Source organism: Portunus trituberculatus, chromosome 48 (assembly GCF_017591435.1).
Source record: "Portunus trituberculatus isolate SZX2019 chromosome 48, ASM1759143v1, whole genome shotgun sequence".
NCBI lineage: Eukaryota > Metazoa > Arthropoda > Malacostraca > Decapoda > Portunidae > Portunus > Portunus trituberculatus.
The window spans coordinates 10727173-10753424 of NC_059302.1; the positions used below are offsets into that span (position 1 = coordinate 10727173).

Here is a 26252-nt window from a genome sequence, read left to right on the forward strand (position 1 = left end):
CCCTACTTTAAGACTGAAAATCGATAGATAACATTATTGAATATCTACCTGAAGCTACAGTTTTTTAGTCCTAAACAGTCGCTATATAGAGCGAAATGTACTAAAACAAAATGCCACATCTCAAACACATTAGGCCCGTGTTCCGTCGGAGTGTAATATATTACTATTGTGAATAAATCGCAATACTTTGATTAATATCAATAGGAGAGGACCCAAACTGTCACAATTTCAGTGTTCGCAGGAGAGAGTCAGTATCGTCTCGCGGTACAGAGTAATCGTCTCTAAACACTGTATTATGATGTATCTATTGATTTGCCAGGGTTTTACTCCTACCAGTATTTTTCTGTTCTTATTCTACCATGGTATTTCTTTATAGTTACTTGAGTTTATACGACTGACATCATAATATAGAGCAAAACATAATTGTCTGGTGTACCAAGATCTTTCATTTCTAGAGACTTGAAGACAGCACGGAACCTTAACACACATTTCACCTCGCTTCTGCACAGGTTAATTCTTCTTCTTCTCAACCTTTTAATGTGATGTACCCCTCGAAGTCTTTCAGTATTTATCACGTACCCTTACCCACAATGCAGCGTCAGGAAGGGTAACAATAAATGCATGGTTTATTGACTTAGTTTATTAAGTTTAAATTGTGTTATATATGTGGAGCAGACACAATTTTTAATTAATATTAGTATGTTTCTATGAGGTAGTGTCGATAGGAACTGGTACCTCACAGGGAGACACTATATGTGACTAACATGCAATGCATTTACCAAAAAGAAACTATATCAGACAATTTTCGATCATTATGGCAGTGAACTAGTGTTGCTTGCAGCTAGTTGCAACTTGTAACTAGTAACAGTGATAAATAAGTCACTGTGTGTGTGAATAACATATAAGATAAGAAATCGGAGCAAATATTATAGGTTTGCAAGGTTGTGTGGCAACTGTAATCCAAGAGAGCTTCCTCTCAAGTGATATAACTCCAAGAGTTTCCTTGTTAACGTTGTTAACGTGTCCTGGTTCTAGTGAAGGACACATTGTATACTACAAACGAATTTGCTGCTATTTAAAACTGAAGCATTTTGAGAAACCCGCCACGTACCCCAAAAATTCCTCTCACGTACCCTTGGGGGTACGCGTACCCCAGGTTGAGAACCCCTGACCTAGAGCAACTAGTGAAGTACCCTACTCGTATCCCTGACCGTCTTGGAGATACGCCAAACATTCTTGATCGTTTCCTCACCTCTAATCCTCCAGCTTATGCTGTTACCCTATCATCTTCGTTGGGCTCCTCCGATCACAATCTCATTTCTGTATCTTGTCCTATTTCTCCAATCCCTCCTTAGGCCCCTCAAAGCGGAGGTGCCTCTGGTGTTTTACCTCTGCCAGATTGGGGTGGGGGACCTGAGGAGGTATTATGCTGATTTTTCCTTGGAATGATTACTGTTTATGTGTCACAGACCCATCTCTGTGTACTGAACGCATAACGGAGGTGATAGTGTCTGGCATGAAGGCGTACATTCCTCATTCTTTTTCTCAGCTTAAACCTTTTAAACCTTGGTTTAACACAGCCTGTTCTCGTGCTATACATGATAGAGAGGTTGCCCATACAAGGTGCTTGAGCCTTCCATCTCCTGAATCTCATGTACTTTATATTTCTGCCCGGAATTATGCCACGTCTGTTCTTCAACTTGCCAAACACTCTTTCATAAAAAGAAAATATCAAAATCTTTCAAACTCTAAATCCCCTCGTGACTTCTGGCATCTGGTAAAAAAAAAAATCTCCAATAAAATTTCTGATTGGGGCAAAGAAAAGTTAGCAGTGTTCAATGCCTCAAAAAGTCAATTATCCATCTATCAACTTGACACAACCTTCCACACAACTATCCCTTCTTCTTCAATGACACTCAACTGTCTCCCTTTCCCACACTGAATATCCTCGGCCTATCCTTTACTTATAATCTTAACTGGAAACTTCACAGCTCATCTCTTGCTAAAACAGCTTCTATGAAGTTAATCGTTCTGTGGCGTCTCCGCCAGTTTTTCTCGCCCTTCCAACTGTTAACTCTGTACAAGAGCCTTATCCGTCCTTGTATCGAGTATACTCTTCGCATGTTTTGGGGGTTTCATACAGCTTTATTAGATAGGTTGGAATCAAAATCTTTTTATCTCATCAACTCCCCTCATCTGACTGTCTTCAGCCTCTTTCTCACCGCCGAAATGTTGCATCTCTTTCTGTCATTTATCGCTATTTTCATAATTATTAACTACTATTGATCTTGCTAACTGCATGCCTTCCCTCCTCCTGCGGCCTCGATTGCTACAGACTTAATTTCTTCTTCCTCTCATCCCTATCTGTCCGACCTTCTAATACAAGAGTTAACCAATATTCTCAATCATTCATACCTTTCACTGGTAAAGTCTGGAGCTAGCTGTTCTAGCTCTAATTGCTTGCTTATGTATTTCCATCTAATTACGACTTGATGACTTTTAAGAAGGAGGTTTCAAGACATTTGTCCCTGGCTTTTTGGCTAGTTCTTTCAGATCTTTTAGGGAACCTGCTGCAGTTCCACTGGGCTTTTTTTTTTTTTCTAAGATTTTGTTACCCTTGGCAAGGTTCCCTTTTGCGTTAAAAAAAAGTCTAAGAACGGAAACAAATAGTACTCTCCATTTATTCTTAAATGTATATAGAAAAATGTCAAAAAGTTATTATACCTATCATCCTGTGGGAATTAAAACAAACTGCTTTTGAATATTTTGTTGGTTCTTGGTAGCGCAAATACTCAAAACCCATCATTATTTAGTAATATTTACCAAAACCTTATGCAACAACAAATATACGTAGATGAAAAAGATAATTTAATACAACGGAAAAAAATGAAGTACTATACACCCAAGCACAGAACTCAACAAGGCGAACATAGGCCTAACATACACCTCGCCAAGTGTTTACACAAGTCACGAAGGCCACACGTTGTTACATCACCTGCTTTATCATGTACCCTGTAATTTGAAGCTGCAAAATGCCGCCTAAGGAAAACTTCAAGACTTTAAGTTTTCTTTGCACAACCATAGACAAATGTATACACTGAAGAATACACTTAGCCAAGTTACACAATGCAGTCTATGCCTCTATGGTACAATTGTTACATCATCAGTTATGTCACGTTTCGTTCTAGGCAGTGTGTAGCTGCAAAACACTACCTTAACCAAACCTTGAGAGATACAGTTTTCTCTACATACAAGACATCCATAGACACACAATAATCAATGCAAGGGGCACAATAAGAGCACCGTTGAACGTAGAGTATATTCCAACAGCCACAGCAGACGAATTTCCAGCCTGCCAGCTGACACTATTTACAGTTATCCACATCTAGGAGTCAGCTTGCATGACACCTGCACTGGATGGCGTTGCATGACCTTATCAAGCCTTCCTCTGTGGGACCCCAGGTGAAGGTGAGAAGGCAAGATCCCTGGAGGCGAAGAAGTTGATGAATGCTGCCCAGAGTCGGTAATTAGCGGCGGAAATACCTGAGGAAAGGTGAGTCCTGAATTGTGTGCCGAGCAACCCTCCCGCCAGGTGCTGTGTAATGCTAGTTATAAGATGCATGGAATTTATTTGATATAACTAAGTTATTTATGTAACGGATTAATGTGACTGCAGTCTATAATAGGTTTTGTGGTGAAAAAGCAAAACCGCTGTTCCCATTCGTTCCGCCTGGGCAATTCCTATTACTGATAATGCATGTAACTAGGTAATTCATAAAACCAGATAACTAATATATTTAACGTTAGGATGTTATCAACTGGCTTGTGGCTTCCTTCTTACACATTAAGAATGCATGGCGAAATAATAATAGCTGTTTGATATTCATTAAATTATAAGCTATGTTGAATTATGTCATGTTATGCCTATAAAATTTGGGTGATTTTTTATGTCCCCACTAACCCCTAAAAATACCAGCTTCCCTCAAGATTTTAAAGGTTCTTATGGGAAGGGAAAAAGGTAAAGGAGATTGGTGATTTTCATTATGTTATTTAGTTGCATACTAGTACAGTAGAACCTTGACTTATGAGTGCTTTTATATACAAATAATCTGAGATATAAGCTGTCACTCGGCCAAATTTTCACTTTGACTTGTGAGCCAAAATCTGAGTTATGCCGCTGTTAGTTAGCGAAGCAAACACCACATCCACCAAGCATCCTGCGTCCAGTGCATTCAGTTTATTTATTTTTTCACATTGGAAGCATTTCTTGTGGTGTGGTAATGTTTTGTGCTTTTATCCAGTTATTTAGCAAAATTTCTTGTATTTGACCATGGGTTTTAAGCTTACCTCCACCTCCATCATTATCCTCTTGTTTTTGAAGATGTTTGATCTCCAAGGTAAGTACAGTTTATGAAACCAGTTTATTTCTTTGTATTCTTCTTTCTTATAGTTTACTAATATATTTTTATACAATATTTGTTATTATTATTATTATTTTTTTTTTTTTTTTTTTTTAATGGCATTTTCAATTAGATTCAATGGGTAAAATTTATTTGAGATACAATAGGTATGCCAAGTTATGAGTTCTGTCATGGAATGAATTGAACTCTTTAAGTTGAGGCACTACTGTTTAGAACAAAATTTTACTGCATAGTTGTGGTGCTTGGTCATTTCTAGTTCTCACATCTGTCCAGCAAAATTTTCAGGATCAATAATTGGGATAGTACAAGAAACAATCCATTCAACCTTATTCAAGCTAGATTGTATAGTAATAAGAATGGGACATTGATCAGATTTCTATTGTTAACTTTAAAAGATTTGATGAAGGTTATTGGTAAGAATGATAGATGGAAGTATAATTATGTTTCATACAAGGAGTACCTTGTATTTGCTTGACGGCATCTTGCAGCTTCCCTTATTTTTATTATGTTCTTTTGAAAGTAAAAAATTTCCCATCTGTATTATTTAGAGTAAGTTAGAGTAGACATTTATGTATATATAAAGATTGAAAGGAGTCAGATAATAAGAAATGCAAATGGCAATAATAATGATATTGGTAATTTCCAATATTAGTAAAATATTATGTTTTTTTTTTTTTTTTTTTTTTTCTTTTTGCAGAATGGTATACAGGAATCTTGTCCGACTAGGCCTTCTTGGGGTGGGCAGTGGAGTGGTCACCTACAATTTTGATGAGCTGGAGACTGCAGGCATTGGTGCTGTGAGGTTTGGCCGGGCAGCAGTGACGGTGAGAGATAGTACAGCTTGGCTTGGATCTATTGTGCCATTTAGGAAGAATATTAGACTGTCATTAAGTTTTCATGTCTATATGTATACAATTTCCCCCTTTGAGTAAGTCAGTCAGTAATCATATTCCACTCTAGTCTATCTGTACACCAGGTTGGCAGTCCCACATGGCATTACCCAGACAATCAGACGCACACATTTTTCACACTGTAAGTTCCATTGGTCCTTGATAAAATAATCTAGTAGACCCCAATACTACACCACAAGAGCTGAGGCATAGCACAGCTGACCACATACATTCATATCAAGACCAAGCAGTGCACACTAGTTTACCTCTAGCTCTTCATAATAAGACTGTCCCCCACCCTGTATACCAGATGCAGGATACTTTTGATGAAGTGTCCACACTTGTAATCAAACTTATTTCCTTGACATTTCTCACTTTTGCTTGTCCTTCATAGGTGACAAAGATTGTTGCTGACTATAAAAGCACCCTGTACTCTGGGAAGATCACTCCAAATTCAGAGGAATACAGTATTGCCAAGTCTCAGGTAATTATGCCATGGATTGTGTTGCCTTAGATGTAATTGAGATGTCTCTCCCAGTGTGTGTGAGTGTGTTTAGTTATGTTTCATATAAGGTTATATTGGAATTTGCTTCATAAGTTATAACTTAAGTACTATTGTATTGTTTTGTTAAAGAAAGTTTGAATAACATTTAAACAGAATGGAAGGCTTCATTGCAGGGAAGCATGGCTGGCAACCTAGTGTACTGCTTTGGCTGCAGGTTTCAAAAGTTGTTCTTAAAGGGAAAGGATATGAAAGAGTGGTATGAGACTTAGGTTTAGAGATATTTCTGTACTTGATTAGCCTATGGTTTTCCAACAGGCACACCTTCGTGCTGCTCAGAAGCTACTGGAGCTCTGCTGTGTGAATGGAGGTGCCTTTGTCAAGGTGAGAGGACACTTTTTCAAGTACTATTTCCATAGGTTTTCTTCTGCTGAATTATAGCACCATAAGAGTGACCTCAAACATGGCTGGTTTTATTTTGACCCAAGTTCTATTTCATTTTCTTTAAAGAAGATTGCATTTAAGGAGAAAAAATAATGGCTTATGTTGTAAAAACATGTTATCATATTAATATCTTGATCTTACTACATTAGTCCTTATTTCCAATACAATGGATTTCATTTTCAATAATTATTACATTTTATGTTTATTCCTTACTTGGGTTTTCTATTTACAAGTGAAGTACTGAAGGCATTACTGTGGGAGGGTTAGTAAGGAGATGGTAAAGATGGTGGTGAGTAAGCTTTGTCCTTCAGGTTGGCCAACACTTGGGTTCTCTGGAATACTTGCTGCCTCAGGAATATGTGAATACCATGAAGGTACTCCACTCCAAGGCTCCTGAGTCCCCCCTGGAGGATATCAAACAAGTGTTGGAGGAGGAACTCAAATGCAAGGTGATTTGTATGTCCATTTTCTTTGTTTTCTTTTGCCCTGATGTCTTGCAGCTTTCTTTATGTTTTGATTGTTATGTGTTATTAATTATGTGTATGATGCTGTACTTTGCTTCACAGTCCTTAGATATTGCTTGTTTTAAGCTCACTTTGCTTCATAGTTTTGAAGATTAAAGGCAATATAAGAATTTATTACATCATATTTCTGTAAAGTTGATTATATAGAATATTTTAGCACCACCCATATGTAAGTCTACTTCTCCCTTCTTTTTCTTTATAGTATATCTCTTGTATCCTTTTTAGTAAACAGTGTTTGCTATGGACATTTTTTTAACTGTCCTTATGCATTGATTTGTCATTATACATAGCACATAGTTCATAGTTCACAGACATTTGGAATATTTACTAGGTCTAAGTATTTGTGTATCACTCTTTGAGGATAATTTCTGAAGTACTAGTATGTGGTGCTGAAGAAACAATATGTACATGGAAAATATTATGCTATATAATAAGACATTTTGTTTCTTTTTTTAAGTTTATTGCAATTATTTTTAATGTATTTACTTCTCTTTCTTTTCTTATTGCTAACATTTTTTCCTCATGTTATACATCCATGAAAATATTCCTCTTGATGAAAATTGTAATAGATGTTAAAATAATTAAATCCCTACGTGTGTGATTTAGAAATCTCTTTGACTCATGAGAAATGCTGATATTACTGTATCTCTTTCTTAGCCTGAAGATTTGTTTGTGGAGTTTGAGCCGAGGCCACTGGGAGCTGCATCACTGGCCCAGGTGCACCGTGCCACACTAAAAGATGGCCGAGAGGTGGCAGTGAAGGTACAGCACCCCTTGGTGAAGGCACACTCCAAGGTGGACATGAAGGGCATGGAGGTGAGGCGCTGCAACTGGTAGAAAGATGTTTTTAGTACACGTATCATATTGTTGGCTGTCTGTCTGTCTGTGTATCTATCTGCAGTCAGTATATCAATCTGTCGAGCATCCATTCTATTGTTTTTTGTGTTCCCTTGCCTGCTTTTCCCTAGCTTTCTTTCTGGTATTTTATGTGTCTTTTAGTTTATCAGCATCTTTTATGTTTCTTTTTTTTTTGCCTGCTTTTTCATAGGTGTATGTCTGTTTACTTATCTGTCAGCATATCAGTTTGTCTGTGTCTGTTAATGTGTTTTCCTTTTCTGCTTTTTCCTAGCTGTATGTCTGTCTATGTCATTATATCAGTTCCTCTATCTACATGTTGGCGTATCTCTCTTTTTGGTATATTAGTCTATCTATGAGTCCTATCCCATTCACTATTTCTCCTTAGAACTACACAGAGCCATGTTTATGATTAAAATTTTCACATGTCTCTGCCTAGATTTCATCTTTACAAACACACAATTATTCTCACTCTTCTGTTTTCATATGCTTTAGCACTCTCAATTTCTTGAGTAGTTTCCTTTTTGCTTGAGAAATATCTTCCAACCCAACTACTCAAACATTCCCTTAACCCATACAGTGTTTAGTACATACACAACAGGCAACTCTCACTTAACGAATGAATTTCGTTCCTAAAAAACTGTTCGTTGAGCGAATTTTCATTAAGTGAACCAATTATAACAAGTTTGACCCCTGACTTGAACTTCCATTGAGAGTAAACAAAGCAAGAGTGCATCATAGTACAGCAAAAGGTTTAATGAAAGTAAAAGATATGAAATTAAACATTTTAGCAGTTTAATTTAAGACTAAGTCATTATAATGTACACTAATGTATGTATGTAAGTAACTTTATAATGTTGATGATCTTAAATTTATGAAGGGAGGGAGAGTGGAGCAGGAAAGACGCTAGCCGACAACCCGTGGAATGTAAACAAAGGGCACATCATTGTGCCATATACAAAACTTATGTACCACATTTTCACAAGGATTTCCATTTTATCCATTGCAGAGTCATTAGTTCAGGTGGTTCTTTTAGCTTGCAAGGAAGATACAGTCTCACCAGCCTTCTTAATAGAGTCTGCTAACTTGAAAATATTAGAGACAGTAGATGGAGTCAAGCCATGTTGGCGAGCAATGCTATTAGTTTTCTCGCCTCTCGTGTCTGTGAAAAATATCCAGCTTCTCTTCGAGAGTAAGAGACTTCCTGGTCTTCGTAGCAACGCTAGGCGACATTGCAGAGCCGGTTGTAGGGCGTTTTGGTGGCATGTTCAATGGGAATTGAAACATATTTAGGTTTTATTTTGTTTTTTCCTGATGCATACATTATGCATATAATATCAAAGCAATAAAATGAAGCAGAAAACTACTATATTGGAGAGGGATAAAAAAATGGCTATACATATTTTAGCACACATGAGATGTGGGGTGTCCAACCATTTTCCTGAACTAACAATTCTTGTTTAGATATACAGTGATACTTCGACATACGATTTTAATTAGTTCGTGACGATTGTTGTATATAAAAAAAATTGTATATCAAATCAATTTTTCCCATAGAAATTAATGGAAATACAATTAATTCGTTCTTGTGATATGAATTTACACCCCACCCCCCCCAAAAAAAAAAATAACATGCTTTAAATACCAACCAAATATAGATGTATTATAAGAAAAATATGATGTTTATTGTATGCATGATATAAATAAAATATATTGCTCAAAATGACAACTTAACCCGCAAAACTCCGGACACATCGATAGACGTTCATCACACAAGGCATGGGGCACGTCGATAGACGTTTAGGCTTTTTACGGCTATATTTTGGTTATTTTCTTCCCGTTTTCTTTGCTTGTGAGCTGGCAACACTCATCAGGAGTAAACATATGCTCTATGTCACTGTGTCACCAACGATAAATGGTAGGAGCGATCGACAGTGATTTCATTGTGTCTGGTTGCGCCACCTCTCTCGCATGCTTTACTTCTATACCTTGGGTCTCTCGCCATGTTACTTTTGAATGAGAGTGGTATCAGAACAGGAGAGAGAGAGAGAGTACAAGGGGCCCGTTTTCTCGCGCTCTAGCCAAGGCCACTAAACCCGATCGGACGCAAGGCCATGTAAACCGATGTTACTATCTCATTCAACCTGTGATATTTTGGTAACCATGACATCTAGAGACTTCTGGGTTTTTGCATTGCAAAGAGGAAGAGTTGCTTGTGGGCAGGAGTAAATATATGCTCTACGTCACTGTGTCACCAACGATGGAGGGTGGTAGCAAATGATTTCACTGTGTCTGATTCCGCCACCTCTCCCGCGAGCCTTACTTTACTTCTATACCTCAGGTCTCTCACCATGTTACTGGGAGACAACTTTTGAATGAGAGTGGTATCAGAACAGGTGACAGCTGGAGAGAGAGAGAGAGAGAGAGAGAGAGAGAGAGAGAGAGAGAGAGAGGATACAAGGGGGCCGTTTTCTCTCGCTTTAGCCAAGGGTGCTGAACCCGATCGAACGCAAGGCCACATAAACCGATGATACTACCTCATTCAACCTGTGATATTTTGGTAACCATGACATCTAGAGACTTCTGTTTTTTTTTTGCATTGCAAAGAGGATTAGTTGTTTGTGGGCAGAAAACCATTTGTATCACTCGTTTATTGAATTTCTAAGTGTAATCAGTATGTGAATACAGGCTATTTTGTGTTTCTCGCCAAACTTTTACTTTTGGAATCACAAAAGTTAATAAAAAATACACACTGCCGAGAAGCACAGACACATACATGCACAAAGGATGAACAACGATACACAATGTGGGCTGAATGTTCGGGTTAGCTGGGTAGCCGAGCGATCACTACGCCACTTACCGGTGGCTAATCGTATCTTGAAAATATTGTCGTATTTCAAGGTGTAAATTACATGAAATCTTTTGTCGTATATAAAAAAAATCATATGTTAGGGCGATCGTATGTCGAAGTACCACTGTAGGTGTTTGTGAAGTAAAAAAGTATTTATTTATTACACACATTAATGAGTTGTGGAATGTGTATGTAAAATAGAGAATAAAAAGATAAAAAAAATTAAATATAAAATTCCCCTTTCTTAGTCTGACATTGTGAGTTTTTTTTTTTATTATTTTTTTTTTATTTATTTTTTTTAAATTATATGGGGTAAATAAAAAGTATCCAAATAAAATGCAACCTACCTTGACTCCTATTTCTGAAAAAGGATGACATTGTTTGGGTTAACCATTAAACATCACTAACATACTCTTTCGTTTTGCAGCTCCTTGTTCAAGCTGTGACTATGGTCTTCCCGGAATTTGACTTTACGTGGCTTGTTGAGGAGATGAAAAAAAACCTTCCTGCAGAACTAAATTTCTCCACAGAGGCCAACAATGCTGAGAGAGTAGCAGCCCAGTTCTCCCACCTGCCATGGCTAAAGGTGCGTATGCTTTTGCCTCACCTCACTCTGGCTTGTAATGTCAATTCAGTTATTGTCCCTGTTATTGCAATGTCAGTTTTATTACTCCCAGTTATAGTACTTTGAGTTCATTATTTTCCCAGTTATTATGTTGTTGATCCTATTATTGTTCCTGGTATTGTTTTCTTAATTCTATTAATGTCCCATTCATAACTTTTTTCCCTTTTTGTCTCAGTTTACTCTCAGTTTAAGTTATATACAGGCAACCCCTGCTTGACGAAGGTTCACACAACAAAATTTCGCTACAACGAAGGTTTCATTTTACTACCATCTGCTTGTTTAACGAACATCAAACTCGCTTTAACGAAGTTTTATCCAGATAATTTTTTACAAGTGTGAAAGACCCACCGTATCACGCAAGCCAACAGGCTTTTGAATACACCAGCGCCTCTCGTGGAGAACACGCACACCACTCACTCCCCACCCAAGTTCAAAACTAACAGCATCAGCAGCAGCTCGTCTTCCCTCGCTCAACTTACCACCAAAATGCCATGCAATGTCGCCTAGCGTTGCTAAGAAAACCAGGAAGTCTCTTACTCTCGAAGTGAAGCTGGATATTATTCACAGACACGAGAGGCGAGAAAACTAATAGCATTGCTCGCCACCATCTTGAGTCTATCTACTGTCTCTACTATTTTCAAGTCAGCAGACTCTATTAAGAAGGCTGGTGAAATTGTATCTTCCTTGCAAGCTAAAAGAACCACCTGAACTCGTGACTACAATGGATAAAATGGAAAGCCCTGTGGAAATGTGGTACATAAGTTTTGTATGTGATACAATGATGCGCCCTTTGTTTACATTCCACAGGTGTCCGGTTAGTGTTTTCCGTTTCCTCTCCTCCTTCATAAATTTAAGATCATCAACATTATAAAGTTACGTAGATACATACATTAGTGTACATTATAATGACTTAAATCAAACTGTCTAAATGTTTAACTTCATAATTTTTACTTTTATTAAACCTTTCATTGTACTATGATGCACTCTCGCTTTGTTTACTCTCAATGGAAGTTCAAGTCAGGGGTTAAACTTGTTATAATCGGTTTGCTTAACTAAGTTTCGCTTAACAAAGGGTTTTTTAGGAACATAACCTCTTCGTTAAGCGGGGGTTGCCTGTATATATATATATATATATATATATATATATATATATATATATATATATATATATATATATATATATATATATATATAACCCCCGTTTAACGAAGGGGTTACGTTTAAAAACACTGTTAAGTGAAACTTCGTTAAACCGATTATAACAAGTTTAACCCCTGATTTGAATTTCCATTGAGAGTAAACAAAGCGAGAGTGCATCATAGTATAGTAAAAGGTTTAATGAAAGTAAAAATTATGAAGTTAAACATTTAGGTAGTTTAATTTAAGTCATTATAATGTATACTAATGTATGTATATACGTAACTTTATAATGTTGATGATCTTAACTTTATGAAGGGAGAAAGAATGAAACGGGAAAGACACTAACCGGCAACCTGTGGAATGTAAACAAAGTGCGCATCATTGTACTGCATACAAAACTTATGTACCACATTTCCACAAGGCTTTCCATTTTATCCATTGTAGAGTCACAAGTTCAGGTGGTTCTTTTAGCTTGCAAGGAAGATATGGTCTCACCAGCCTTCTTAATAGAGTCTGCTGTATTGAAAATAGAGACAGTATAATATGGAGTCAAGATGGTGGCCAGCACTGCCATAGTTTTCTGGCCTCTCTTGTGTCTGTGAATAATATCTAGCTTCACTTGGAGAGTAAGAGACTTCCTGGTCTTCTTACGAACACTAGGCCAATTGCAAGGCGTTTTGGTGGTAAGTTGAGCTAGGGAAGACAAGCTGCTGCTGACGCTGTTATGTTTTGACTGGGGAGTGAGTGTTGCGCGTGTTGTCTACGAGAGGCTTGATCTTGATCTTTATCTTTATTCTATAGGTGTCCCAGGATTTTTCCAGAGGCAGGCCTTAGTACCAGCAGCTCCTGGTGTATTCAAAAGCCTGTCAACTTGCGTGATATGGTGGGGCTTTCAAAATTGGAAAAAAATTACCTGGATAAAACTCCATTAAAGCGAGTTTGGTGTTCGTTAAACGAGCAGATGGTAGTAAAATGAAACCTTCGTTGTAGCGAAATTTCGTTTTGTGAACCTTCGTTAAATGGGGGTTGCCTGTATATATGTATATATATGCATGTATGTATATATATGTATGTATATATATATATATATATATATATATATATATATATATATATATATATATATATATATAGGTAACTCGATTTACCTGTGTTTGATTTACGCTTTTTTGTTGTAATGCGACAAAAAATGTTCTAATTAATTTAATTTGCGCGATCGGTTTGTTTATACGCGATTTGGCCCAACCGCATTTTTAAACTGAGCGCCAGACACAATTTCAAACTGCAGCTGACGAGGTTTGTAAAAAAGCTAATAGAAATGTTGTTTTGTGAACACAAATGCATATATAAAATATTAACACCACCTCGAGAGGTGGTTTTCCCAGCAACCTCATAGCAACCTCTTTACCGTCCCTCCAAGCGTTCATGGATGCCATTTCGCGGCAGGAGGTTGCTCTGACGTTGTTAAAGAATCTTGGATCCAGCTCCCACTCTTCTCGTGCCTCATTTGCAGTCTGCCAGCACTGAATACAGATGGAGAATCTCTTCAATCTGCCTATAATTCACCAAGATGGCCCCAAAACGTCCTTCATCTTCTTCTGCATGTGGGGTTATTTTTGATAAGTGGACTTTTGATAAAGTGGTAAAACTCAGAGGGAGATGGTGACTGACTGTGGTGTGAGTGGTGAAGGCAGTGATGCAGTGAGTGTTGTGTTTACGTATTCTTTGTTTTGTTGTTTTCTCTTATTATTTTTTGCTTTCTCTTATTATTTCTTGCTTTTCCCTTTACTTTTATTAAAATACACTTCTAGTATTTAGAATGATAAATAATAAAAACATGTTAATTTAACCAAATGAATAGAGTATTTTGTACAAAATCTTTTGGACCACATCCCGCATCCCCCCTATTATCTCTTGTTTCTTATGAGAATTACATGTTTGTTTTACACAAATTTTAATATACATGATGCCACTTGGAATGCATCTATCGTGTAAATCGAGAATTGCCTGTATATTTACACACACACACACACACACACACACATCGTCGATGGCGGAGGTGGTCGCTGAGCTCCAGAGCAATCATCTATAATTCTACAGTTACCTAAGAGTAACCAAGGTGGGAAAGGAGCTGGTAATGTTTGTCCCGTCTCCATATAGTCATGTTAACTGTTGATTAGCAAAATAATGTCCAGTGAAGGTAAATATAAACTGTAGCCTGCGTTTGAGCCATCAGCTGGTTTGTTTACGTCTGCGCAACATGGCGGCCGTGAACTCGAAAGAGGAATCAGACTTCACAGGGTTTCAAGGAATAATGGAGAAGAGCACTTATGTGAAGAAAATTCTGGAGTTAGAAGGTAAAATTGAAAAACTGTTTGAAAAGTATGAGGGCCTGGAAACGAGTTATGACAATGTAAAGAGACTGTGCCGATATGAAGAAGGAAAATGCAGCACTGAAAGAGGAAGTTAAGCTAATTAAAGTGAATTGCGAAAAATGTGGAGAATCTCTAGGAAAAGTGATGGAGAAGCAGGCTGAATGGAAAAAAAGTCAGGAAGTGGAAAGAAAGGAGGTAAATTACAAAGTTGCAAGTCTGGAAAAGGAAATCAAAGAGTCAGGGGAGAAAACTTTGGGCCTTGCTGAAATTATAGATCAACAGATCATAGAAGAGAAGATAGCTGAGAAAGTGGTGAAGGTTATTAAGTCAAATGAGACATTGGTGAGGGAAACTGTAGACAAAAAGAGATGTGTGGTGATATTTGGTGTGGAGGAGGATAAGACACCGAGTAAAATGGAGAGAGAAAAACATAAAAAGGTGATAAATAATATCATTAATGTGGTGCAGGAGGAGGAAAAGACCTAGTACAAGAAATAGAGGACTTCCATAGAATTGGAAAGTTCACAAGAGAAGGTATGAGGCCAATAAGAATCAAACTTAAGTCACAAAAGGATGTAGATGAATTGGTGGAGAAGTCATGGAGGCTAGCCCAGCAGGAAACAACAAGGAAGATTTGGTTGAGAAGAGATCTCGGTGAAAAGGAAAGAGAAATGTTAAATGAGTTGAGAAAGGAGGCTTTGAAAAAAATGAAGAGAGGACAGAAGAGAGAAGAAAGAGTTTTTCTGGAGAATCTTGGATATGAGACTGAGGAAGTGGTTCATAACCCAGAAAAGTACAGCAAGAAAGGACTAAAGAAACTTACATATGAGCGAAATGTAATGTATTCCAACATAAATGGAGTGATATCGGGATTTTAGAACTCAACGATTACTTGAGGGACAAGAACCCAGATATTGTGGGTCTTACTGAAACAAAACTGAGAGAGGAGAAGACCTGATGAAGGTTGGAGAAGGAAATATAACGTTTGGAAAAGAAATAGAGTAGGTAAGATGGGAGGAGGAGTGATGTTGCTGGTTAAAAAGATATAAAGGTGGATCAAGTGAAAAAGGTATGGGAAAGGCAGAAGTGCTAAAGATCAGAGCAGAAACTAATGAAGGAAAAAGAGGCACTACATAGTGGTGTACGTACCACCTAAGACAAATGCATGGTCAGTACAGGAATATGAAGAAATGATAAGTGATACAGGAACATGTCTGGAAGAAATGTTGGGTGGCTGTGAACGAACTATAATGATGGGAGATTTTAATTGTAAAGAGGTGTGTTGGGAGGACTGGTCAATGGAAGGATCAGAGACAACATGGGAAATACACTATTGACACTGGCAATGGAAAATGTGTTAACTCAGTGGGTCAAAGAAGATACTAGGTTTGGAGGAGAGGGAGCATCGTCAAGACTGGACTTGGTCTTTAGTACAGAGCCAATGGTCATTGAGGAGATGAGGGTGGAGTGCCCTTTAGCAAAGAGTGATCATGCAGTTTTGGAGTTCAAGGTGATAGACGAAGAGAAATCTAGAAGAAATGAAGAATATAAAGTGGGAAGATGGAATTATGCCAAGACAGATTTTGGAAACCTAAAGAAATTCTTTCAAGAGACAAATTGGATGAAATTCAAGAGTGCTAAGGAGCAAATGAAAAGTGGAAGGAATTTATAAAAATATACAAAGAAGGTGAGAAAAATTTGTACCAATAAGACAACATAGAGAAGTTGGAAAGCAGGACTGGTTTAACGATAGATGTGAAAAGGCTAGAACAAGAAAAGAGGATGCATGGAAGAGGTGGAGAAGGAAAAGACGGATTAAGCAGTGGGAAAGTTACAAAAGAGCAAGAAATGAATATGTGTTGATTAGAAGAGAAGAAAGAAAGAAACAAGAAAAGGATATAATTGATAAATGTAAAGACCAACCAAGGCTTTTTACAGACATGTGAACAACAACATCAAAAATAGAGAAAGTATTGAAAGTTTAGAAGTAAATGGAGTATACAGTGAAGATCCCAGGAAATGGCAGAGGCTATGAATGGATGCTTTCGGAAGGTATTCACAAAGGAGACTGCTTTTGACAAACCACTGGTAATGGAACAGAAAGGGATTATGAAGGAGTTTCAAGTAACTGTGGAGGAGATCAAGAACATGATGGGGAGTTTAGAAGTGAGAAAAGCTGTGGGACCTGATGGGGTATCAGGATGGATTTTAAGAGAATGCAGGGAGCAATTGGCAGAAAAAGTTTGTGAAGTAATTGATGCCTCATTAAGGGAAGGTGTAGTGCCCCAAGACTGGAAAAGAGCTAACATTGTCCCAATCTATAAATCAGGTAACAAGAGAGACCCATTGAACTATAGACCAGTGTCACTTACAAGTGTGGTAGCTAAGATGTGTGAGAGGGTGGTGAAGACTAGATGGACAGACTTCTTGGAGAAAAATGACATACTTTGTGAGTGTCAATTTGGTTTTAGGAAAGGGCGTTCATGCACGACAAACCTGATATGTTACTATTCGAGGGTGATAGATGTAATACAGGAAAGAGATGGTTGGGCTGATGGAATATATCTGGATTTAAAAAAGGCCTTTGATAAGGTACCACACCAGAGACTGATCTGGAAACTTGAAATGGTAGGAGGAGTGCATGGCAGTTTACTAAAATGGATGGAAGACTTTTGGTAGGAAGAGAAATGAGAACAATAATTAAGGACAGACCATCAGAATGGGGATTGGTGGAGAGTGGAGTTCCACAGGGATCAGTGTTGGCACCAGTAATGTTCGCAGTCTACATAAATGACATGGTGGATGGGGTGTCCAGTTATGTGAGCCTATTTGCAGACGATGCAAAATTGTTACGAAAAGTGAGATGTGACAAAGATTGCGAACTACTCCAGGAAGACTTGGACAGAATATGGAAATGGAGCTGTACATGGCAAATGGAGTTCAACACGACAAAATGCAAGAAAATAGAGTTTGGCAAGAGTGAAAGAAGAATCAGGAGTATGTACAAGATAGGAAATGAAGACATAAAACCAGTCATGAAGAAAAAGACCTTGGGGTGACAATTACCAATGACCTATCGCCAGAGAGACATATAAACAAAATAATTGGAGAAGTATTGAACTTATTGAGGAACATAAGAGTGGCGTTCGTATATCTAGATGAAGAAATGATGAAGAAAATAATTACTGCAATGATAAGACCGAGGCTTGAATATGCAACAATACAGTGGGCTCGAACTTAAAGAAACACATAAGGAAACTAGAGAAAGTACAGAGGGCTGCAACGAAAATGGTGCCTGACTTAAGAGATTTGACTTATGAAGACAGACTGAAAAGAATGCAACTTCCAACCCTGGAAAACAGAAGAGAAAGGGGAGACCTGATAGCAATATACAGAGTGATGATTGGCATGGAAAAAATGGATAGGGAAGATCTGTGTATGTGGAATGGAAGAATGTCGAGAGGGCATGGGAAAAAACTAAAAATGGCCACTTATAGGAGAGATGTGAAAAAATATAGCTTCCCTCATAGAAGGGTGGAAGCATGGAATAGTTTAGACGTGGAAGTGGTCAACGCAAGGAATATTCATGATTTTAAGAAAAAGCTGGACATTAATAGATATGGAGACGGGACAACACGAGCATAGCTCTTTTCCCGTATGTTACAATTAGGTAAATACAATTAGGTAAAATACACACACACACACACACACACGATACTACAGTACAGTCTCACTTTGAATATATTGTATTCTTCTCTTATTGTTGTTCATAATTCTTGATTCAGTAAGTAAGCTTAACCTCATAACGCTTGTGATATATCATAAGATGTGCATACTGTGCCATGGCTGCGTTCTGCTAAAATGATGTATAAGAGATCTTTCAGAATGTAGGTCATATATGATACGATGGCTTACTTGACTTTAATCATTATTACAAAGGAGTATGATTAATTTATTCCAGGATAGATACCAATGCACCCTACTGGCAATAATTTTATTATTTTTTTACAGAACCAACATGCTAATATAAGACTTATTATGATTAGTTTACCATAAAAGTTATCTACTTTCAGCTGTTTTCTGTTGTTTGTCATCTTCAGAAAATTGCCAAGAGCAGCCAAACTATATATATTTTTTTCTCTCTCTAAAATTTACATTGGTTATTTCATAAAGTACATACTACCTTGTATGAAATATCTCTTACTATTATCATTCTTGTTTCTGTTGAGGAGAGAGAGAGTTCTGCTTCTGAGTCAGGTATCCCCCACCACTTCCCAGCCCAGATAAAGTGCTGGGGTTTTTTGTATTGGCCGTAGTGAAGAGGTTTAGAAATTATAATGCTTAACTGTAAGTACACAGATTTTACATTCACCCATATATTCTTAGCCAGGATGTCTTCATTTACCACTACAGACACAATAACTAAGACAAACATTAGATCAAATGATAATGCAGTAGGCACTCAAGCACCTTCATCTCTAATCCAGATCCCAAAGGTGGAGTGGCCCCTTACCACAGAGCGAGTCTTGACCATGGAGTTCTGTGAGGGAGGGCAGGTGAATGACCGTTCCTACATGTTGACCCATGGCATCAACACCCATGACGTCTCTGAGAAGATTGGCCGCCTATACTCAGAGATGATCTTCGTCAATGGTTACGTGCACTGTGACCCTCACCCAGGCAATGTGCTTGTGCAGGCTGGGAATGGCAAGGGTGCTCAGATTGTGTTGTTGGATCATGGTCTCTACACAGTGAGTTTTTAGTCAAGGATATAGAATTATTTTCATCAATTTTCAGTTATTGCTGGTAATTAGATGATGGATATAAGATTTATTTTTTAATGATACCACATTATATTTTAATAATTTTGTAATAAACATTAGGAAAAGTGATTCATTTTTTAAAAATGTTTTCTTGATGTTAGTGATAGATGTTTAAAGATTCTGCAGCATCATTGGGAGAAAATCATAAGAACCTTACTAACCTCACTGGCCTCTGGAAGTATGTATTTATTCCTAAGAGAACAAAACATTTTATAGTATGGACCACACACTCATACACACCACTCATTCACTTTCATGTTCTCATTGATTCCTAGTGGTAAAGGAGAGTTTTGTGGACCATACTCTATGATCTTAAGCTTAGTACAGCTGGCCACAATACTTCCATAGCAAGGTTGAGCAGCAGATACTGGTTTACCTCTGCCTCTTCATATTTCAGTTACCAATTTTATATAATCTCATGTAGCATCACCAATTTCTCATACCTCCTCTACAACTAATTTTCTATAACGTTACCCATCATCACCAGCTTTACATTAGGCAATGAAAATAAGGGAAGCTGCTAGAGATCTATTTATAAACCTCACCTACCACTGCCAGCTTTACACAGCCTCACCTGCCATGACCTTGTTTCTTCTTGCAGAACCTGACAAATGACTTCCGGCTCACATACAGCAAGCTCTGGCTCAGTATCCTGGATGCGGACCTGGAGGCCATCCAGCGTCATGGCAATCAGCTGGGCGTGGGGGAGCTGTACGGCCTGTTTGCCTGCATGGTGACGGGGCGCTCCTGGGACTCCATCTCTAAGGGCATTGATAAAAAAGCACGCACATCTGAGGAGGTGAGAGATGTTTTTGGTATTGTGAGTGGTTCTTTTTTGTTTCCTTTGTTTTTTGGTCTGAGTTTAGCTCTCTTTCTCTTTTTCCTCTTTTTCTTCTTTTCTCATTCTCTTCTCTTCTCTTCTTTTCTCTCTTCTCTTTTCTCTCTTCTCTTTTCTCTCTTCTCTTTTCTCTCTCTCTCTCTCTCTCTTCTCTTCTCTCTCTCTCTCTCTCTCTCTCTCTCTCTCTCTCTCTCTCTCTCTCTCTCTCTCTCTCTCTCTCTCTCTCTCTCTCTCTCTCTCTCTCTCTCTCGTATTGCTGTAACTGAGAGATTCATCAAGAACATGAGATAATAAGGGAAGCTGCAAGAAGGCATCAGGCCTACACATAGCACTCTCTTCATGAAACATGCCTACCTACAATAAATTTTCACTATATCGGACACTTATAAGTCAGATATCGGCTATTTTGGACCCTATATAGCCACTAGTTTAATTTTGTCTAGATCGGATTTGCAGCGATATAAGTGGCAAGTGTCCAGTACAGTTTCTCACCAACTAGGCACCCACGCTCCCCTAACTGCACGCATTCCCTGTGCATGGGGGGGTGACTCAGTCTGCATTTGTGTAAATTTTTGAAGGCAATGCATGGAAGTAACTGTACAGAAATACATAGGGAATTGTACTACTGTTTCTGTAGTATATGTATATAATACGTGTTTGAATGATGAAAAGTGTTGTACACGATGCATAGTACATACTTATGTGTGCACAATAGGCTTCATATAGCAAGCAGTTTCTTTATATACTATATTGAATGCTTGCTGCTATATGAGGGAGGCAGCCAGACATTTGATTTTTTGGATTTTCAGATACAGTGGAGAGTCAATATTCAAACTTAATTTGTTCCAAATGCCTGTTCAAGTATTAAAAAGTTTGACTGTTGATACCTATAAATCAAGTAATTCATTCTAATCTTAGCAAAACCTCAAGTTTATAAAAATTTCAATGTAATTTTTTTTACAATTTTGATTTATACCTGCCATAAGTGAAGGCTGGTGATGGATAACTTAGAAGAGGAGGGGAGAAGGGTGGGGAGGAGGAGAGAGACCGCCGGAAGATGAGTCACAATCCATGAAAACGTCTTTGTAAAGTTTCTTCTGGTGTGATTCCTGTGAATCCACTAGTGGAGGGCTGTGGCTCACTAACACTTGCACTCTCATCAGATTCCTTATTTATACCACTAATAAGCCTCTTTGGTCCTATCATAAGTTTCTAAATGAAAAACTACCGGCAGAAAGCAGAATGTTGTTTTTCTCAAGACTGCGGCACTAGCATTGGTACACTGGTATTACCAGTAATATGGTATCAGAACAGTACAGCGGCAGCTGCGAGAAAGGAGATAACAGAGCTTTGTTTGTATATGACCAAATGTGCGGCCATTTGATTGCAAGATATTTTCACCACTAATAAGCGTTTGGTGTTAATATAAGTTTCTAAGTGAAAAACTACAGATAGAATGCAGGAGAATGTTATTCTGCTGACTGTGGCAACACAAGTCACAACCGGCGGAGGGGGAAGGGGGACGCCAGGGAGCCTTTGTTTACAACCACGGGTGTGGACGTTCGACTATGAGGTATTTTTTTTAGTATTAAATCGAACTTTTGCGTTAGAATATTGAAAAGTTTGAGTATTGAGTCTCCACTGTATTTTGACAAGGAGTTCTCCACAATTGATCCAATATAGTGAGGGTTTACTGTATTTCCATTTAGCAGTCCCATCCATAAATTCATTTAATATTACATGCTTTCATTAGATTATGCATGTGGTAGTCCCCATGTAATTATAGCACCAGTGAAGACATTCTTGCTTCCCTCTCCACACAGCAAGACGAGATTAAGGCAGATGCAGCAAAGTACCTCCCAGAGATCTCAGCAGTGTTAAGCCGTGTTCCTCGCCAGATGCTTCTTATCTTCAAGACCAATGACCTGCTGCGTGGCATTGAGTTCTCCCTCGACACACACAAGAGGTGAGTTGGATGAGAAACAGGCAAGTTAATCTCCCATTCCTTTACAGCATTTTAAATGTTTTGTGTTGTAGTGGTTGGAAGTTTGTTCTTTCTTTTATTTTTATGCAAGAGGGGAAGCTGGCCAAGGGCAACAAAAGATTAGAAAAAAGACCCACTTGGAATGTCCTTGATGATTTAAATAGAATTAGCCAAATGTCTGGGATCTTGAAATTTCCCTCTCAAAAGAAGTCAAGTCATGGGAAAATGGAAATACATTAGCAGGCAGGGACTTCCAGAGTTTACCAGAGAAAGGTATGAACGATTGAGAGTATTGGTTAATTCTTGCATTAAAGAGTTGGACAGAATAAGGGTATGAGGAAGATGTCATATGTGTTTTTTTTTTGTTTTTTTTTTCAGAATTGAAATAGCTAGTTGATGTAGTCATAGCAAGTTAGTCTCCTACTCTTTGTCAGTAATCTAAGTGTTTTGTGATGTAGTAATGGTCAAGAGTTTGTTACTTTACTGTTTAATTTCTTCACTGTTTCCTCTTACTCCTAGTATTTTTAATTATCAGGCAATCTCCATAAGAAACTGATAATTGATTTCCTCAGTCATAAAATCTGCATGTAGTCTCTAGGAAATCTGACAACTAAAATTTCATCATGTTAGGAGACTTGAGATTGAAGAAAATGCAAGAACACAGAGCTAGGAAGTCAGTACAGCATAGTACTTTACATCTGACCAGAATCGTATTTATTCTCTCTCTCTCTCTCTCTCTCTCTCTCTCTCTCTCTCTCTCTCTCTCTCTCTCTCTCTCTCTCTCCTTCCTTCCTTCCTTCCTTCCTTCCTTCCTTCCTTACACACACCCTCTTACTCCTAGTATTTTTTAATTATCAGGCAATCTCCATAAGAAACTGATAATTGATTTCCTCAGTCATAAAATCTGCATGTAGTCTCTCTAGGAAATCTGACAACTAAAATTTCATCATGTTAGGAGACTTAAGATTGAAGAAAATGCAAGAACACAGAGCTAGGAAGTCAGTACAGCATAGTACTTTACATCTGACCAGAATCGTATTTATTCTCTCTCTCTCTCTCTCTCTCTCTCTCTCTCTCTCTCTCTCTCTCTCTCTCTCTCTCTCTCTCTCTCTCTCTCTCTCTCTCTCTCTCTCTCTCTCCTTCCTTCTTCCTTCCTTCCTTCCTTCCTTCCTTACACACACCCTCTTTCTCTCCCCACAGCATGCGTTCCTTCATCACAATGTCGCATTGCTGCATCCACTCCCTGTTTGATCACCGCCGCTCCCTCTGTGACGGCTCCAGGCTGTGCAGGGCGAGAGTCAGTCTGTCTGAGGCCTGGGCACAACTACGGGTCTCCCTCTACGCCCTCTACTTATACCTCCTACAGTCCGGGCCAGTCAAGTACTTCCTCCAAGGGTCAGGTCAAGTCCTTCCCCAAATGTGACCCTTATAAGCAGGTTTACGTGCCATTGTTTGTAGGGTTGGCTTATGTTTGGTTCAGTATTATTTTTTTTTTATTTTTGTTGATGTGTTTAGCTTGGGGTATTGTTGAACTTGCTGTACTGTACATAGTGACTTGGTAATGGTTGTAAATAAGGGTGATGACTTTTAGTATTAGTTATTTATATGTGCAGGGATAGAGAGAGAGTGTGTGAGAGGTGCTTTGTTGGTCTATTGTTCTCAGGTAATACCATACAGGCTTCCCCCGGTGTAGTGTATGTGTTCTCTCTAGGCACTCCACATGACTCACTCCCTCCATCCTCTGCACTGTCTGGGTTCCATCAGATTCATGGGTGCAATGTTACCAATGTATATGGTCAGTCTTCTGTAAATTTATTAATTAATTCTGGTATCACAAATTACAGAACAATGTGAGATTAATGTTAGTTTATTGGTAGAGAGAGAGAGAGAGAGAGAGAGAGAGAGAGAGAGAGAATACATAATTTTGTACATTTTGACCAATACATGACAGCATTTAAACTAGATTTTTATTAACATAATCTAGTTGAATACTCGTAATTCTAAAACAGTAATATTTCAATATCCTTTATCTCATGGGAATACAGGAATTAAAATACAATGGTACTGTATTGCTTACCTTAAGTAATAATTAGTACTAGTAGTAGTAACGCATAGTAATGAAATGAGAATAGTAGTATGTAATAGTAATGATGACAGTAGAGGGAATGGATGTTCTTTACAGTTTATATATATATATATATATATATATATATATATATATATATATATATATATATATATATATATATATATATATATATATATAAATTCACGAAATATTTGACAATTTGAAGAATTTTTTTCAAACTAATTTCAAAAAAGTTATTTTGTGATTGTTTCTTTTATTTGTTCATTTTTATTTATTTTACTAATTATTATTATTATTATTATTATTATTATTATTATTATTATTATTATTATTATTATTACTACTACTACTACTACTACTACTACTACTACTACTACTACTACTACTACTACTACTACTATTACTATTATTATTTATTTATTTATTATTTTTTAATACTAGTTTAAATGTTTCCCATTAGTAATGGGAAGTTTCAACTTTCAAATACCTGTCTTAATCAGTTTAGAACAGTGGCTCCCAAACTTTTTTTTCTGGTCGTTACCCACTTTATATACAGGATACTTGTCCATGGCACACCGCACACTGCTGAGCATAGCCCATGACTACAGTGACTACAGTCCTACATTCATTAGGTCTGTATATAAACCACTAGCAAATCCTGTAAGTTATCTCCACTGGCTGTCTACCCACTGCCCATGGCCCACAGTTTGTGAACCATTGATTTAGAAGCTTCAAATACCTGTTATGAACAACTTACAAACCGCTGTTGCGCCATCCTCATCCTTTCCGCCATCCCTGTCCCTTTCGTAACAGTGTGTGTGTGTGTGTGTGTGTGTATATATATATATATATATATATATATATATATATATATATATATATATATATATATATATATATATATATAAAGACTTGTTACTAAATTATATTTCTTAATAGTGAATTTTTTTTTTCTATCAATACAGAAGCTTCATAGTTGTCCTGAACAATTTAGAAGCTTCAACCATGACGTAAGCAATTAAGAAGTGTTAATACAAGTGTGGTGCACTGGTGGACAATGGGCTGCTGGCTGCACTGCGCTGGGCGTGTCGGATCATGGCGTGGCGTGGCAGGCAGGACACACGAATCGTAGCATAATATCTGGACGAGTCACGACATGATGCTATGATCCGTGAACCTCGCCTTACCTCTCCTCTGGTGGTGGTGATGCTGACTGTTGCAGTGCTAGTGGTGGTGACGCCTTCGTTCTTGTATTGGTGACTGACTAGTGATGACTGATATCTGAAGAATGTGGTTCAGGAAGTAGTGTTTGCAGTGATGTCATGATGTGAAGCCAGACCATATACGTATATATTGCTTCTGTTCATGTATTATTTAAGTATATGGGACTGTCTTGTGGGATAGCTATATAGATACAGATATGCTTGGACGGAAGTTACGGTGTTGAAATGGATTATGGCCAGGGCCGTTTCTAGCTTTGTGGGGGCCCTAGGCAAGATGCTGTTTGGGGGGGCCCTAGATTTCAATTTTTCGTCGGAGCCCCTGGGTGACTTAGGAAATTTAAATTTTCCAAGCTACCCGGGGGCCCCCTGGTGGCTTGCGGGCCCTAGGCAATCGCCTTGTCCGCCTATAGCTAGAAACGGCCCTGATTATGGCAGAACCAAGAGAGAAAGTTGGGGGATCGAGTTATCGAGATGTGATTAAGTAGAGACTAAGAACGAATTATGCATCGAAAAGATGTAGGAGCAACTGGAGATATTTGAGAGATGATAAAATATATCAACTATGGACAATACGTGGAAAAAAAGGAAAAGAAACAAAAGAAAAGAGAGGTGCGCTACGATAAAAGTTCGTGTAAAATAGGAATTAACCTATTTAATGTTTAATGTGA

The 26252-nt window shown here is 38.0% G+C and overlaps 1 protein-coding gene across 1 annotated transcript; it reads left to right on the top strand.

Annotated features, from left to right (window-relative positions):
- Window positions 1–2885: 2885 nt before the first annotated feature.
- LOC123498810 (aarF domain-containing protein kinase 1-like) lies at window positions 2886–24331 on the top strand. Its single transcript, XM_045246234.1, has 11 exons — window positions 2886–3553; window positions 5119–5245; window positions 5706–5795; window positions 6132–6197; window positions 6569–6706; window positions 7439–7597; window positions 10915–11073; window positions 19115–19378; window positions 20052–20249; window positions 22112–22254; window positions 23473–24331. The coding sequence occupies exons 2-11, from the start codon at window positions 5120–5122 to the stop codon at window positions 23693–23695; spliced, it is 1566 nt and encodes a 521-aa protein (XP_045102169.1). The 5' UTR covers window positions 2886–3553; window position 5119; the 3' UTR covers window positions 23696–24331.
- The last annotated feature ends 1921 nt before the right edge of the window (window positions 24332–26252 follow it).

Excerpts from the sequence above, each read along its gene's own strand:
- LOC123498810 (XM_045246234.1), top strand. The coding sequence starts at position 5,120 with ATGGTATACAGGAATCTTGTCCGACTAGGCCTTCTTGGGGTGGGCAGT. Across the intron at positions 6,707-7,438 it reads AGGAGGAACTCAAATGCAAG|CCTGAAGATTTGTTTGTGGA; the intron begins GTGATTTGTATG and ends TCTCTTTCTTAG. Across the intron at positions 19,379-20,051 it reads TGGATCATGGTCTCTACACA|AACCTGACAAATGACTTCCG; the intron begins GTGAGTTTTTAG and ends TTCTTCTTGCAG.